The sequence below is a fragment of the Otolemur garnettii genome, unplaced genomic scaffold (genome assembly GCF_000181295.1).
Source record: "Otolemur garnettii isolate 467f Iridium unplaced genomic scaffold, OtoGar3 scaffold00001, whole genome shotgun sequence".
NCBI lineage: Eukaryota > Metazoa > Chordata > Mammalia > Primates > Galagidae > Otolemur > Otolemur garnettii.
This window is the reverse complement of record NW_003852396.1, coordinates 71,814,695-71,831,189: the sequence shown is the minus strand read 5'-3', so window position 1 is coordinate 71,831,189 and position 16,495 is coordinate 71,814,695. Positions and strand designations below refer to the sequence as shown.

The following is a 16,495-nucleotide window of genomic DNA, read 5'->3' as shown; positions in this document are numbered from 1 at the left end:
CAGGCGCCCGCCACAACGCCTGGCTATTTTTTGGTTGCAGCCATCATTGTTTGGCGGGCCGGGCTGGATTCGAACCCGCCACCTTAGGTGTATGTGGCTGGCCCCTTAGCTACTTGAGCCACAGGCCCCGAGCGGCACAGCTGTTAAAGTTAAGTTCCAGGTATTTATGGCCTGCTAATTGTAATCAGGAGGCTACTGTGGCCTCAGTTGGGCCTGTTCTTTTTTCTCCTTGCTGGGTGAGCCATGGGATCAGACAGTGTTAAGTTGGTTATCAACCAGTGCCAGGAAGCCAGTCCCATTGCACAACTGTGGCCCTCATCCAGGTACCTCGAGGCAGAGGCATTAGGGACCTCCTCTCTCTCCCTGGATCTGCTTGGCTCTAGGTGGATGACTTCGGGACAGGGAGGCAGTGACCCAGGAACACCGGAGAATGACCAAGACCAGGGAGCTGTTTACTTGGGTTGAGCTTCTGGTGAGGCTCCTGTTGAGTGACTCAAATGCCACTTTACCATTCGGGAGTTCTGGGGTGGAGTGTGGGCAGATGCTTTAAAGGGGTGGGACCCTGAGAAAAAAAGAAAAAGGAAAACAGGCCTGGGCGCAATGGCTCAATTCTATAATCCTAGCACTCTGAGAGGCCAAGACAGGTAGAGACCAGCCTGAGCAAAAGCAAGACCCCATCTCTACTAAATGAAAAAAATTAGCCAGGTCAGGAAGCTGAGGCAAGAGGATCACTTGAGCCCAGGAGTTTGAGGTTGCTGGGACACTGTTGCTAGTCAATGGACAGGCAAGCACTTTGCTTAGGGGGATCACAATTGAAGGTGACATTAGAGACAGTCTCTTCATGTGTGACCCAGGTCTTAGGCAGTTCTGTCCTAGCTGGGTACATGGCCAGTGTCACAATCAGGTTACTAAAAGCAAGGGCTCCCAGGCCCTAGTTTTTGGCTGAATTTAGAATTTTCTTTTTCTTTTTCTTTTTAATATCCTTCAATAAAAGCAGCTCTTTTTTGTCCTGAGGCCTAGCTTCAGCCTGAAGGGGGTGGGGAGGCAGCCCAGACAGCAGTTGCCCAGCGCTCATCAGCTTTTCTCTTTTGCCTTTACAACAGTGGTTCTCAACCTGTGGGTCGCAACCCACAGGAACTGTATTAAAGGAGCGCGGCATTAAGAAGCTTGAGAACCGGCTTGGTGCCTATAGCTCAACCGGCTAAGGCGCCAGCCACATACACCTAAGATGGCGGGTTAGAATCCCCAGCCCGGACCCGCCAAACAACAATGACGGCTGCAACCAAAAAATAGCCGGGCGTTGTGGCAGGAGCCTGTGGTCTCAGCTACTTGGGAGGCGGAGGCAGGAGACTTGCTTGAGCCCAGGAGTTGGAGGTTGCTGGGAGCTGTAATGCCATGGCACTCTACCCAGGGGGACAGCTTGAGGCTCTGTCTCAAAAAAAAAAAAAAAAAAGAAGCTTGAGAACAACCATCTCTGCCTCTGAGATATAGGCTCCACCTCTGGCTCCCCAACCCATCACAGGGTGGTGCTAAGGGGCTACAGTGCCTGGAGGCCAGGCGACTAATCCCCACCAGGCTCTTCTGCTCTTCAGGGCTCCTCAGAATGGCCCAGTGGCCTCCTTAGAGCCTCTGGTCAGATTAGGGCAGTTAACTTCCTAACCCTTCCTGCCACCCCTTCCCTTCTCAGGCTGCTCTCTGGCCTGACTCAGCCACTACAAGGCCCCAGACAGCTTGGGGAGCCCTTTACTCCCACCTGAGACCTTGTCTTTCTTGCTGTCTTTTATGTAAGGGGATGATGACAGTGGCCTAAATTTTATGGAGATTTTTATAGGGGTGTACTTAATATCCTTCCTCATAGAATATTTAAGTACAAGCCCCATCATGGGAAAGTGAGGCACTGACAGGTTTCCTGACCAGCCCTGGGTTGTACAGCTGGTAAGCGGTCATGGCCAAGCCCCAGGACTCCAGCAGCCCTGCTCATCTCTGAAGTCTTTCAATGCTTCCCAATATCCCACTTTTCCCTCTCTGTGGAAGCTGTTGGTAACCCAGACCTGTAGTGGGGAGCTTGGAATACTAGGTTTTAAGACAACTTGCAGGATAGGAGGCTGTAAAGTACAGAAAAGATTTTATTGGAAATCTCTTTAATACATCTTGAAGTGTAGCTCAGTATTTCCAAACAAAATAGGCTGGAGGAGGAGGAGGGACTCTGCCACCTGGAGACAGATGGCTGGTCCCAGCCTGTCCCCAGGGTGCTGCAGGAGTCAGTCTAGGGCTCATACTTTTTATGGTACACAGATGAGGGGCAAGGGCCAGCCTCTAAGTTGCTTTGTTTCTTCCAGGTTCAGCTCAAAGGGCCAAGCTTCCTGGCTTTCTTACAGTGGGGCCCTGTAAAAGGCTGCTGCCTGCAGATGCCAACAGGGAGTCCAAGAGGACTGCCTTGGACAACTGCAGCCAACGGCCAACAGGCCTTTCCATGCAAGGACTGGTAAAGAGGTCAGCAGCTGGGGTGGGAGGATCAGTAATTTGTCAGGGGCCTTTCCCCTCCTCAGAGCCAGGGATTTGTGGCTTATCTGGTTTAGCAGGCCACCCAAGTGCTCTGCCTCAAAGACAGGAGTTGGCCACTACTGCTGGGAACATTTCTTTTGTGGCAGCTGAAGCATGCATGAGCCCAAGGCCCCGACCAGAGCCTGCCTCAGCCCTCAGTGGTCTCCTAGGTGGAACGGTGTCACATGCAGTTTAGTAACAAGCAATTGAGAGCCACCTGCTGCATGGAGGTGCACAGCTACTACTGATGAGTGCCCCAGGTTGGCCAGGAGGCAAGGGGCAGGCCTAGCTCTCCTCAGTCAGGGCTCCCAGCAAGACTGGGAGAGGACAAGTGACAGGCGGGTGCAGCTAGGCACTTGACTTATTCAAGTAACAATACCTGAAGGGTTAAGTCAATCACATGCCCAGCTTTGGTTTCTCAAGACACCAACCCAGCTAGTAAACCCCAGGGCAGTATACAGACCCTGGGACTAAAGGAAAGTGGTGGCTAGGCCTAGGCAGGAGGAGGAAAAGCTCCACAGTCTAGCCCCAAAGATCAGGAACAAGTACCCTAGCAGGAGGGAGACACACAAAGTCCCTTGGGCACTATGCACGGTTATCACATTTAGCGCCCAAGACTTCCTGGGCAGCCAGAATGGAGTCAGTTACTCTGCAGAAGCTGTGAGAGACCCAAGGCTCTCACCAGGAATATGTCAGTGTCCCAGGTAAAGCCTTTAGTCAATTCGAATGTAGCAATTCTGGAAGGTTGTTTTGCCCTTAGCCAGCCCTATTCCTCAGAGCAGCAACCGGATTCTGAGGCACCTCCACAGGCAGAGCCTCTGTCCCAGGAAGAGGCCCTCCACCTTCCCCAAGTGAAAACATCTAACCTTGAACATATTTTCTCTATAAAATATCTGATTTCTTTGAAAGTAATAAATATTTACCGTGTTCTATAACCCAGGAGCAGCAATGGGGAAGGAAATGAAAAAGAACCTTTGCTGTGACTCCCAGTGACAGAATTCTAGGGACATAGGATTGTTTGTTATTTCCCATGTCACTGAGGAGCAGAGCACAGGCAGCCAAGGGCTGCTCAGACCCTCTAGGAAGGGCTGCACCACCTTCGGGATGGGGCTGGCTAGCTCTGGAGCTCTCACTATCCTGGGAGGACAGGCCTGTCATATTGCCAGAAGTACAGGCACAGGTGGCAGAGAGAGGGAGAGAGAGGAAGAAGCTAGCAGGAGGTGAAAGAGACAACAAAGAGCCTAAAGACCCCCCTCTCCTTCCTCCCAATGCTGTCTTCTTCCTCTTCCTGGCTCCGTACCAGTTTCTGGGCTGCCAGCTGGAATGTCAAATGGTTGATGGTAACAGCAGGCAGGCAAGAGGCCAGCTTCAGGGCAGGCCCAGACTGGAGGCTGGCAGCAGGAGGAACAGGATTGACACCCTTGTGAATCAGCTGACAATGGGCAGGGCACTCAGATGAGCCTTCCGAGCGTCCTTTTGTACAAAGGGTCTTCCTATCTTCAAGGCCAGAGGGGAGTCCTCTCAATGCTGGTATTGGGCTTGACTGCTGTACTGGGCTTAACTGTTGCTATGGAGTTTCCAGGAGGTCCAAGAGCAGGGATTTTTGGGTCCCCACAGGGGAAACCATCCTCTCCTCCACCTGGCTTGGAATAGGATGAGGGATGGAAGCAGCTGATGGATGGGAGGCTCTCTGTCCCCTGGGGCCACAAAAGGGGGGTGTTGCTGGTACTCAGGACACTTTTACTGCAGGGTTTCTACAAAGGCATCGAATTCTCGGACATTCTTCTCATGCACAGCCAGCTTCTCTGGTAATGAGTCCTATAACAAGAAGGGAGGAGAAGAGCTGATTATTCAGGTAGAGCCTTGAAGAAACAGCCAGTTCAGACCCCAGAGATGAGGAAGGGAATGGGAAAAAGAGCCCTGCTGGGCAGCATTGAGCTAGCAAGCAGAACGCAGGGCAGCTGAGCAGGGACGGGATAAAACGGGTGTGGGTATATGTCAGTTTATTAGGACTTTGTAGGGCCCAGAGGGTTGACAGTTTGGGGAGTCCAAATGGGCCATATACTCAACAAGAGAGAAAAGGACCATGACAAGAATAAGAGGACTCAGAAACTAAACAAGAAATATCCCTGGCACAGATCAGACTGACACCAGAATAAAAGAGCAAGTGCAGAGTGCAATAAATTAAGAAAAGTTCATCTTTTCTCACACCCTTTGCTGGGCATTAGAACCCCCACACTCCCAAGAGATTTCTCAATCAGCAGGTCTGTGTCATGGCCCAGGAATCTCCATCTTTATACCAGCTGTGTGTGTGTGGGGGGGGGGGGGGGATTAGAGAGGGCTGAGAGAATGGTAAAAAAGAGAGAAGCAGAGGAAAACAGAATGTGAGAAGTTTAACTGCCTCTGTATCAACGGTTATGAATAAAAATCTGATCCTAAGCAGGTGGTCTGTCACCACTGGTGATTAAACAAACATAAATTGCATCTGTAGAGTTTAACCATCACAGGAAGAGTTCCTGGCAGTAGGGCCTAAGCACAAGGTATCTGAGAGGTTGGTTGTAATGTGGCCCAGACACACTGACTTCCAAGGCTACTTTGGCTGCTTAAGGCTGGAGGAAAGCCTCAGAACCGGCATCACTGCCTGCAGCCTCACATCCAGAGCACTGGAACCCCATTTCATGCCAAGTGCATGTTATGAGAGGCAGGGGAGTTAGTGGTTAAAAGACTACATCCAGGAGCCAGATCCTCTGGGACCAAAGCTTTGTTTTGCCTGGCTTTGGGTAACCATGGACACATTAATCACAGAACTGGTTTTCTCATCTGTAAACTGGGACAATAAGAAAATCTACCTCTTAGGGCTGCTACATAAGGTACTTAGAAAAATGCTTGGCACTCTGAAAGCCATTATAAATGTTAATGTTAATAATAGGCTCGGCGCCTGTAGCTCAAATAGCTAGGGTGCCAGCCACATGTAACAGAGCTGGTGGGCTTTTTTTTTTTTTTTTTTTTGCAGTTTTTGGCCAGGGCTGGGTTTGAACCTGCCACCTGCAGCATATGGGGCTGGCACCCTACTCCTTTGAGCCAAACAATGACAACTACAACCAAAAAAAAGCTGGGCATTGTGGTTGAGTGCCTATAGTCCCAGCTATTTGGGAGGCTGAGGCAAGAGGATCTCTTAAGCCCAAGAGCTTGAGGTTGCTGTGACTTATGACACCACAGCACTCTACCCAGGGTGACAGCTTGAGACTCTGTCTCAAAATAAATAAATAAATATTAATAATAACAGTAGGTATCACTGTATTGTCACTAGTAAGCATACTTTTCTGTTTAAAGCAGATCAGGGGCAGCTGTTCATTCCTAGGGCTTCTTAATGTTCACAGGTGCTGGGGAAGGGGGAGTTCCACTTCAGACAAAGGGACCTTGACATCTCATGGTGACATCTGAGGCTTAAGCAGGGTACTTTTGTGCCCTTCAGAGGAAAGAAACAGGAAATGCCCTAAGCAGAGATGTGGGAATTACAGTTAGTATCAGAACATGGCCAAACATGAGAATGGCTAGATGAGGGAAAGAGGAAGGAGCCCTCCGAGGAAAGGGCAAAGAATGTTAACACTCAGGACTTCCCATTCTCTCTGCCCAGCACCGCTGGGTCTGCTTGGCAAATGAAACAGCTGGATGCAAGAGCTGTTGGACTAGCTTGGTTTAGTGGTCCCAGCAGGTAGAGGACATGAGGCATGACAACAGCAGTGTGTAAGCAATGCTGAGAATGTGCAGAGGGAGGAAGGAAGGAAGGAAGGACTGAGCACACACAAATTTCAGATAATGACTGCCAGGTACAAGGCAAATGTCAAAGGTGATCAAAGGAAGGTAAAAAGCCTAAAATGTCTCTTCCTGTTAAGGGGAAGAAGGAAGGTAGGGGATGGGGAGGAGTAAAAGGAAGGACCATCACAGGAGGGGAGGTCAGAGCAGTCCTGATAGTGGAGTCAGGCATTTCCGTACCAAGTCTTCAGCCATGGACTGTGCTCCAATATCTATGGAGAGACTGCTTAGCTGAGGAGGGTTCTGAAACTCACGATAGAAGGTCCCCAAGTCCATTGGAAGAATGTCGTCTTTAGAAAAAGCAGGTTTCTTCAAAAAGAAGACAGATTCAGTTTACCTTTACTTGAGCCACACAGAAAAAAGGTATGAACAAACTCCTGCCAATCATTTTGTTCAGGTGCATCTGAGGGAGAGGAATCTTGCTTCACCTTTCTCTCCTGGCCTGCTGACTTCTGATCCTGCTGATAATATTCCTCTGCCCCGGTTAGGTTTATGTCCCTTTCCTTCACACTCTTTTTCCTAAACCAAGGTTTATCTATCTGGGGTCTACATAGATAGGACCTAAGTGGATACCACTAGAAAAAAATCTCCATTTAGAGCTGAATTTCTTTCTTTCTTTCTTTCTTTTTTTTTTTTTTTTTTTTTTTTTTTGCAGTTTTTGGCCAGGGATGGGTTTGAATCCACCACCTCCGGTATATGGGGCTGGTGTCCCTACTCCTTGAGCCACAGGTGCCACCCATAGAGCTGAATTTCTTTATGAATTTCAACCAGAGACATGGCACAAAATACCTTATTATTCATGGGCCTCCAAATGTCTCCCCAGACAGGCCCCTACCTGTCCCACTCCTTTTGTCTGCACCAGCCCATCTGATCCCTGTGAAGGAAATCTTGTTCAAGTGCAGTGTATGTCTAGGTTCATTTCCCCTGAGACAGCTAAAGTCAGGGAGGTGATGGCAACTTACAAAGTCGATCATAACAAAGTCGTCATGCACATTGCCGTTGCTGCCCACACTGGAGCCGTCTGAGTGCAGGCTGCCTTGCAGAGGAGAAGCTATCTCTGGGGAATCTGGAGGATTCACCTGTTTTCAGAGTGAAGCAGAGTTATGGATTTGTTTTGTGACCTGGACACAAGTTACTTTTAGCCTGAGGATCTGGGCAGGAACTTAATGCTGGTTACAAATCTCTAAGCCAAGGGACATGACTAATGGCCTGTGAAGGATTTAGTGACTCCAGCCCAGGAAGGAAGGTGATACTGCACTAGCTACTAGAAACTGGTAGTCAACGGTGGGCTCACCATAGGATCAGTATCCTCCAGCTCCAAATTCTTCGGAGCAAACATGGCAAAGGGTATGTCCAAACTCGTCAGAGTCACCTAAAGACATGGAGGAGAAAAGCCTTAGTGCTGGCTCTCCCCCATGTGCGTGCCTCCTTACCGGCTGCCAGATATCCAGAGGCCCAGCAAGTTCACACACCTACGCTGACCACACTGCCCCTCAAACTCCCATCTTGTTAAGGGACCCCAAGCTCTCCTGCCTCCCTGTCCCCCATCACACATACCCACAGCATAAACAAGGGCTGGGCACCCTGGGCATTCAGCACTGGAAGTTTGACCTATAGTAATTCAGTAACAACATGCTTCACTGGCCCCACTGAGGAGGAAATTCCTAGTTGAAGCAAGGCAGAGGCAATGACACAGCACAGTGTTTTTACGCCAAATGGTGTCTAGTCTCCCTCTCCTGTGGGAGGCTGAAAAGGTCAGAAGGTTACAGAACAGTAACTCTTGACTTTTTCTGGAGGACTGTCACAGGTTACACATACTTGTGCATGCTACTGTAAAGTTCCACGGTGTCAGGCAAAGAATGCTACCCCCAGGGCCTCTCTCTAAGGGCTCAGACATTCTCATAGCTGGCAGTGGCAGAAGAATCACCTGGTTGATGGGTTTGTTGACAAAAGCCCCCACTTTTCGAACAAACATGGTCTCCAAGACATCGTGGGGGGAGGCCCGTCCCTCACTGCTGTTTGATACGGTTTCAGTATCCTCACTGGGGAAAACAGGTAAGGTTAGTACTCGTTCTCAAACCACAGCAGAGATGACTTGGTTCCCTATAAATCTACCATCTGATGGGGCTCTGGCATAGGGCAGGGTTGGCCCACTGGCCCATCCACATGGAATATGTCAGTATGTGGTCTGGCAGCTACCACTGTCATCCTGCCTTTTGAGTAGATAGCAGAGGGCTACAGTTCCTGGAACAACCAAGAGTTATACAAATATGAATGAAACTGTGTTACAATTGTGTAAAACTTAGTGAAAAAATGTTTTTCACTTTAGTCTATCACTGACTTAAAGCTTAAAGTTTAATGGGAAATACCAATAATAAGTATCAGTTACCATGCACATAGCAATCACAGATACAGGTCACCAATGCCCATAAACAACTGTAATTTTAGCATTAATCTATTATACAGCCAGACACCAAATTTTAACTTTTCTTTGTTTTGTAAAAATACTATAAGACTGTGTAATGTTAAGTTTAAGCCTTACTTCACAAGAGACATTGCCATTATTCAAAGTTAATAGTTCCAAATTTGGGGCAGCACCTATAGCTCAAAGGAGTAGGGCGCTGGCCCCATGTAAGGCAGGTTCAAACCCACCCCTGGCAAAAAAAAAACTGCAAAAAAAAAAAGTTCCAAATTTTGGGCGGTACCTGTGGCTCAGTGGGTAGGGTGCCGGTGGGTGGGAAGGTTTGAACCCAGGAGGGTTTGAACCTGGCCTGGCCCAGCTAAACAACATATACTGAGGGTGGCGGGTTTGAACCTGTCCCCGGCCAAACTGCAACAAAAAATAGCCAGGTGGGGCAGCACTTGTGGCTCAAAGGAGTAAGGTGCTGGACCCATATGTCGGAGGTAGTGGGTTCAAACCCAGCCCCGGCCAAAAACTGCAAAAAAAAAAAAAAAAGAAATTAAAGAATCAGAAAAAAAAAATAGCCAGGTGTTGTGGTGGGTGCCTGTAGTCTCAGCTACTTGGGAGGCTGAGGCAAGAGAGTGGCCTAAAAGCCCAAGAGTTAGAGTTTGCTGTGAGCTGTGATACCACAGCACTCGACAAAAGCGACAGGATAAGACTCCGTCTCAAAAAAAAGAAGAGTTCCAAATTTTATTCATTAGCCAGCCAGAGCTCGCCCACACCTAACAATGGCCTGTGCTAAGGTTCTCCATGCTCTGTGCTCTCCGGGTTTCTTCCCCATTCCTTGCCCTCAATCATTCCTTTTTTTTTTTTTTTTGAGACAGTCTCATGATGTCACCCTCAGTAGAGTGCCGTGTTGTCACAGTTTACAGCAACCTCCAACTCTTGGGCTTAAGCAATTTTCTTGCCTCAGCCTCTCAAGTAGCTGGGACTACAGGCGCCCGCCACAACCCCTGGCTATTTTGTGGTTGCAGCCATCATTGTTGTTTGGCAGTCCCGGGCTGGATTCGAACTTGCCAGCTCCAGTGTATGTGGCTGGCACCCTAGCTGCTGAGCTATAGGCACAGAGCTCATCTCTCTGTTCTTGAAGGTCTCTGAATGACACATTCCATTTGGCTACCCCTCCTCCTACCTCCCCAGCCCTTTAGAGTGATGCTGAGTCCTGGACAGGAGTCTCCAAGCAGCAAAAATGGGGCCCTAGGCTGTGGCTGCCAGACCACCCCTATAAACAGCAGGGGATAGGAAACATCCTTTGGCCAAAAACAGGTGCTCAAGGTGGGCAGGAGGACAAAACAGTCTAAGTGGGCTCTGGACTTTTGTCAGCACAGAGGACCAATCTGCATGGAGGCTTTTGGGCTCTTAGGACATGCATTTGAGAACCCCCTACACAGGTGTCTGTATCTTTAGCTACTCCCAGACATGCCCCAGGAGTCAAGGCTCAGAAAACTAGAGCATAAAAGGACTTTGATCATCCAGCAGAGGGAGGGAAGAGAGAAGATAAAGTTTGAGAAGCCAAGAATAAAGTAAATTGTCATAGCTCAGTGGTTAGGGTGCCGGCCATATACACCGAGGTTAGAAGGTTTGAACTCAGCCTGGGCTAGCTGAACAACAATGACAACTGCAACAAAAAAATAGCTGGGTGTTGTGGCGGACGCTTATAGTCCCGACAACTTGGGAGGCTGAGGCAAGAGAATCGCTTAAGCCCAAGAATTTGAGGTTCCTGTAAGCTGTGATGCCACAGCACTTTACTGAGGGTGACATAGTGAGACTATGTCTCAAAAAAAAAAAAAAAAAGAATAAAGTAAATTATTTTTCCTGGTGATGGCACAAAAAATCTTCCTAAACAATTCCATTCCCGGCTCCGTGCCTGTGGCTCAAGTGACTAAGGCGCCAGCCACATATACCTAAGGTGCAGGTTCAAATCCAGCCCAGGTCTGCCAAACAATGATGGCTGCAACCAAAAAAATAGTCAGGCGGCGCTGGTGGTCCCAGCTACTTGGGAGGCGGAGGCAGGACACTCGCTTGAGCCCAGGAGTTGGAGGTTGCTGTGAGCTGTGATGCCATAGCACTCTACCCAGGGGGACAGCTTGAGGATGCTTTTGAGTTTTCCACCACCAAAAAAAAAAAAAAAAAAAAATTCCTTTCCCACCACTTCACTGTGAGAATGGGGGGAAAAAATGAGAAAATTTCTCTGATGAGAAAGATCATTTAGAATGTGGAAGTGGGGATACAAAGCAATCTTATTACCTCTGGGGCTTTCCAGATCAAGGGAGATCAGGGCAGGGCAGGCCAGGCCAAGGCAGCCCTCAGGGTCCTGGGGGAGCCCAGTGTTATGGAAAGAAGGGGTGGAGGCTCTGGAGTCAGACAAACTGAGATAAGTAAACTTAGGCCAACCACTTAACCCTTTAGAGGTTCTTTCATCCCTAAAAGGGAGGTGACAGCAGAGATTTTTACAGCGTGGAAATATGAGAACTTTCACTTCCTACTTAATTATTGTCTTCATGACTACTTGAATTTTATAAACCGTATCACCTTGGTAATTAGAAAAGACAAACCAATTAGAACCACAGATAGACTATGGCCCTAGGCTTCAGGCTGTGGTCAACACCCTGTTCTGGTCCTCAGGAAACGCCAAGGACTGACTCCAAAGGATAAATCTTGGGATAAGAGAAAATACTGGAAAGCCCCGGCACTGGATAAAGGTGACAAGGACCAAGTCACTGCTATTTCCTGTTAGTAGTGAAACCCCAGTCTAGCTTCCTTACATTCCAGCTGCAATATCAGATTCTTATCAGGGAATGTAAAGGAGTCCACACTATGGGCACAAATGCCAAGGCCAAGTCAATGCTGAAAACTACTCTTTACTGATAAGCAAATGTATCAAACTGCACATTGGTACCGACTGTACCAAATAAGCACATGTGTCAGGGAGCCCAGGCCAGCCATAGCAGCAGCAGAACCACATCAACTCACCTGCTGGAAGGTGTGGCAGCACAGTGGGCCCCGTCAGAAGGGGCGCAGGTTGCCAATCTCTCCTGGTCAGCCTGGGCACCGTGGGCAGGCTGGTTGGGAGCAAGGGGTACCCCACCTTCCTTCCCAGGAACCATTAGCTTTGGGGAAAAATGGAAAGATATAGTGAATTATAGCAGCATTGAACACTGAGGAGGGGGAACTCACTTCCTAGCATAATAGTACGTGCTTTTGAGCTTTCCACCACCAATGTGCTGCTACCAAATGGGGAGGAATCTCTGGGTCTTTATCCTCTCTGGGACTCAGTTAACAGGAGACATGCATGACAATGACTAGGGAGGGAAAAGGAAAGACAGGGAGAAAAATCCTGGCAGTCTTCTCTCCTTTCTAAAGTCTAGGAGGCTCTTATCTCTCAAAGAGGGTCACTTTGCTTCAGAATATAGTACTTAGAAAATAGTACTTAGAAAAATATTTGTGCTGTAAGAGGTCCCTCAACTGTGGTCAACTTCAGGCTGTGGTCAGAGAAGGTAACACTGGAAACCCCCTGGTCCTCCCCAGCTTGAAAGATACCTGGTGAGGGTGTGTAGCATTTAAGCCAGCAGCAAACACTACTGGATAAGCCAGGTCAGCTGATCCAACGCCCAAGGCAGCAGGCTGATAGGAAAGGCGAGAGCTTGAGAGCTAAGCAAGAGAAAAACAAAGAGGGGCAGAGGAAAAGCAAGGAAAAAGTAGGCAATCCTAGAGTGTAACTAACAAGTGAGCTCCCTGTAAAGAGATAGGGAATGGCTCCCAGCCCACATGCCCATGGTAGAGGGGCCTGATAGGATAAGGGGTAAGGACAGACCACGCCACGTGTTTTTTAGAGAAGAAAACACAGAAATTTGTTTGAGATCAGGATTCCCAGCTGTGGAACTTCCCAAAGGCCTCAAATGAGTTTCTTGTTCCCACTTTCCCCAGAGACTCAGCTAATACTTCAGTTTTAAGCCCCAGCAGATCTGTGGAGCACAAGCCTGGGCAGAACTTGGAGCCAAAGCCATCAGGTTTTCCAGAGTCACTCTTCTCCTCTGTCCTGAGGTCCCTTTGAAACAGAAGGCCATCTTCTCTAATCACACCCTTCATCACCCCAGGAGGTGGGAGGGTTTCTATTTATATTAAAAAAGAGAGAGAACACCAGTCTTGAATTGTTTATTTGGAAATTTGATAAAAATAACTCCAAGTATTTTTCACATCGATGGTAGAAGGAGCAAATGAAAACTCCTATTTTGGGCGGCTGTGGCTGTGTCCTGTTAAAATCTATTATACCAAGCCTCAAAATAATTCCCCAGAATGCTTGGGACATTTAAATAACATCCTGTACTTTATTTACAATTTTTAAATATAAAGATGCCATCTGATTATATCCCCTTCTTCCCATATGACTCACTTGATGGGAAAAGGCCAGTCCTGGCATAGGGACCCTCAGAGTGTCCGTCACCACAGGAGTAGGGGTCTGAAAATGTGCCTTTGTGACAGTAAACACACACTGTGCAGATACACACGGAGACAGGAGAAACAAGAAGAAAAAAGAAAAGGGACTTGAGAAAGAAGTGAAAGAAACTCTGGAAAGGGCAGAGAGAGGCTGCAATGGACACTGGTGAGTCAGAAGTGAAGCCAGTGAAGGTGCACGGCTGTCCACCTAGGGAAGGCACAACTCGGGAGGGCCCCCGTGTGACATTTATCTCAGGGTGCTCCATGCATGCCTGTTTCCCTGATGAGCAGCTAGAAAACGAAGCTGAGTAGAACTGGTATGACTTGGCAACACAGAGAAACCTGAGCTAAGCATTCTGTCTTTAGTCAAAAAAATGGGAAGAAGTCAAAGAATAGCTTCCAACAGGAAGGGCCTCCAAGCAGACCCAAGGTGTGCCAAAGATAAATGAGGATGTAGAACATGTAATGTTCAAGTGAAAGCATTTTCCAAGGGATTCAGAATCTTCAGGGACAGGTGGAACTAGCTGACATTTGTTGGCCACAACTTTAAAAAACTCAGGTGCAGGCTTTCCTACGTCATACTGGGGGTGTATGTGCCTGTGTCATCGTCTTTTTTTTTTTTGGGACATAGTCTCACTTTGTCACCCTTGGTAGAGTGCCATGGCATCACAGCTCAGCAACCTCCAGCTCTTGGGCTTAGGCAATTCTCTTGTCTCAGGCTCCCGAGTAGATGGGACTATAGGCACCAGTCACAAGGCCCGGCTTTTTTTGTTTGTTTGTTTGTTTGCAGTTTGACCAGGCCGGGTTTGAACTTGCCACCCTCAGTATATGGGAGCAGGGCCCTACTCACTGAGCCACAGGCCTGTGTCTTCTTATAGTCCCTGATGGTGCAGGCAAACTTAATGGAAGAAAAGCTGGGGCACTCTCGAAACTCTTATGATTTCAGAGCTACCTATGAGCATGATGACTATTTGGTGTTGCTGCATCATCTTTACCAATTTGAAACCTGACCAATTTGCTAATTGGTGCTCAGAATTAGAAGTAGGACCTTAGGTTACAGTAGCAATTTTATTTCTAGACTCAACTCTGCGCCCAAGTGACACAGTGAACCTTATTTTGTTGGCAAAACAAACAATATCACATAAACATGTACTTATCAGACTCTAGCAAGAGATTCAATATAAGTTGTTAAACTGAATAATTACCTAAGTCATTAAGGAAGAAACTATTTCAATATTAACAGGAATGAGGAGAAATAATAGCAAATGATTTTCTCTCTGTTCTTTCCGCCATGAAAGTTCAAAATGAGTATTTCTGTACCAGACTGTACCAGCCTTGGTCAGAGGTCGTTAGGGAATGTTGACAGGGCACACTTATGGAGTGTACACTGTTGGTAAAAACTTAGAGCGATCTAGTTTTAAACTGCAACAAGACACAATAGGAGACTGTTAACCGTGAAAAAAATAATTCTCTTTACACAGGCCAACAACTGTGGTGCAAACATCAGGTGTAGAAATGATTCAACTTCCCTTTACTTTTGGGGTCAAATTTACCCTCTGTCAGAGAAAGAGACAAACTGATTTGGTAAGGCCCAGCCTCACCATTGCTCATATCTCCCAACTCCTATTTATTGTATAAGAACCTGTGACTTGTAACAAAAACAAAACAAAACATAAAAACCTTGCTTAATGAACTTTATTTTATTTACTCTCTTGCCCAGGCTGGAATATAGTGGCATGATTATATCACAGTTCATAGCAACCTAAAATTCCTAGCTCAAGTGATCCTCCTGCCTTAGCCTTCCAGGTAGCTGAGACTATAGGCACAAAATGCCATGCCCAGCAAATTTTTCTATTTTTTGTAGAGAAGGGATCTCACTATGTTGCCTAGGCCAGTCTTGAACTTCTGGCCTCTGCCTTCCGACATGCTAGAATTATAGGAGTGAGCCTAGGAATGCCTAGTGACACAAAGCAATGCTTACAAACAAGGGAAGGATACACCCACCTTTAGTGAATTTCCCAACTTGCTTAGTGAATTGTATTTTTTTTTAAACAGATTCTCACTCTGTTGCCCTGGGTAGAGTGCCCTAGCCTCATAGCTCACAGTAACCTTGAACTCTTATACTTGAGAACTCTTCTTGCCCTAGCCTCCTGAGTGGCTGGGACTACTGGCATGTGCCACGGTGCCCAATTAGTTTATCCGTTTTTATTTGTTTATTTATTTATTTTTTTGAGACAGAGCCTCACTATGTCTCCCTTGGTAGAGTGCTGTGGAGTCACAGCTCACAGCAACCTCCAACGCTTGGGCTCAAGCGATTCTCTTGCCTCAGCCTCCCAAGAAGCTGGGACTACAGGTGTCCAGCACACACCCAGCTATTTTTAGAGATGGGGTTTTGCTCTAGCTCAGGCTGGTCTCAAACTTGTGAGCTCAGGTTCTCTGCCCGCCTCAGCCTCTCAGATGCTGGGATTACAGGCATGAGCCACCACACTCAGCCAGTTTTTCGATTTTCTTTTTGAAACAGAGTCTCAAGCTGTCACCCTGCATAGAGTACCATGACAGGATCTCAAGCTGTCACCCTGAGTAGAGTGCCATGGCATCACAGCTCACAGCAACCTCAAACTCTTACGCTTAAGCGATCCTCTTGCCTCAGCCTCCCAAGTAGCTGGGACTATAGGTGCTTGCCACAATACCGGGCTATTTTTTGGTTATAGTTGTCATTGTTGTTTGGCAGGCCCAGGCTGGATTCAAACCTGCCAGCTCTGATGTATGTGCCCAGCGCCCTAGTCGCTTGAGCTATAGGCACCAAGCCCAGTTTTTCTATTTTTAGTAGAGACAAGGTCTTGCTCTTGCTCAGGCTGGTCTCAAACTCCTGAGCTCAAGCAATTCACCCTTCTCAGCCTCTCCGAGAACTAGAATTACAGACGTGAGCCACCACGCCCAGTGACATATGTGACATAACTACCGTTTGATTACCTGAAAATTAACCTGCTTCCTTTAATGTACATTAAAGAGGAGGGGTGTATCCTCCTTTATTTGTGGGCATTGCTTTGTGTCACTAAGCATTCCAGAAGCTCCTTCAGCCAGAGCAAAGCTGACATTTATGGCTATACAACACTTACATGTTTGGGAATAACAATTCTCACACCTCCAAACCAAATTGTCTAGGCAACTTTATTATTTTTTTTTTTTTTTTGAGACAGAGCCTCAAGCTGTCCTCCTGGGTAGAGTGCCATGGCA

The 16,495-nt window shown here is 47.6% G+C and overlaps 1 protein-coding gene across 6 annotated transcripts in view; it reads right to left on the bottom strand.

Moving 5' to 3' along the window:
* Window positions 1-2,106: 2,106 nt before the first annotated feature.
* ATG13 (autophagy related 13) overlaps window positions 2,107-16,495 on the bottom strand; it is a 57,310-nt gene continuing 42,921 nt past the window's right edge. For 3 of the 6 annotated variants that reach the window (XM_023509538.1, XM_023509553.1, XM_023509557.1), the window contains 6 exons: window positions 11,795-11,931; window positions 8,288-8,402; window positions 7,655-7,732; window positions 7,323-7,439; window positions 6,541-6,669; window positions 2,107-4,362 (listed from right to left, as the gene is read on the bottom strand). In XM_023509538.1, the coding sequence (XP_023365306.1) occupies window positions 4,285-4,362; window positions 6,541-6,669; window positions 7,323-7,439; window positions 7,655-7,732; window positions 8,288-8,402; window positions 11,795-11,931 (654 nt within the window). In that variant the 3' untranslated portion in view covers window positions 2,107-4,284. Of the gene's footprint in view, window positions 4,363-6,540; window positions 6,670-7,322; window positions 7,440-7,654; window positions 7,733-8,287; window positions 8,403-11,794; window positions 11,932-12,361; window positions 12,473-13,214; window positions 13,314-16,495 lie in introns of all 6 variants that reach the window. The other 3 variants (XM_023509541.1, XM_023509545.1, XM_023509558.1) reach the window with 2 other exon arrangements.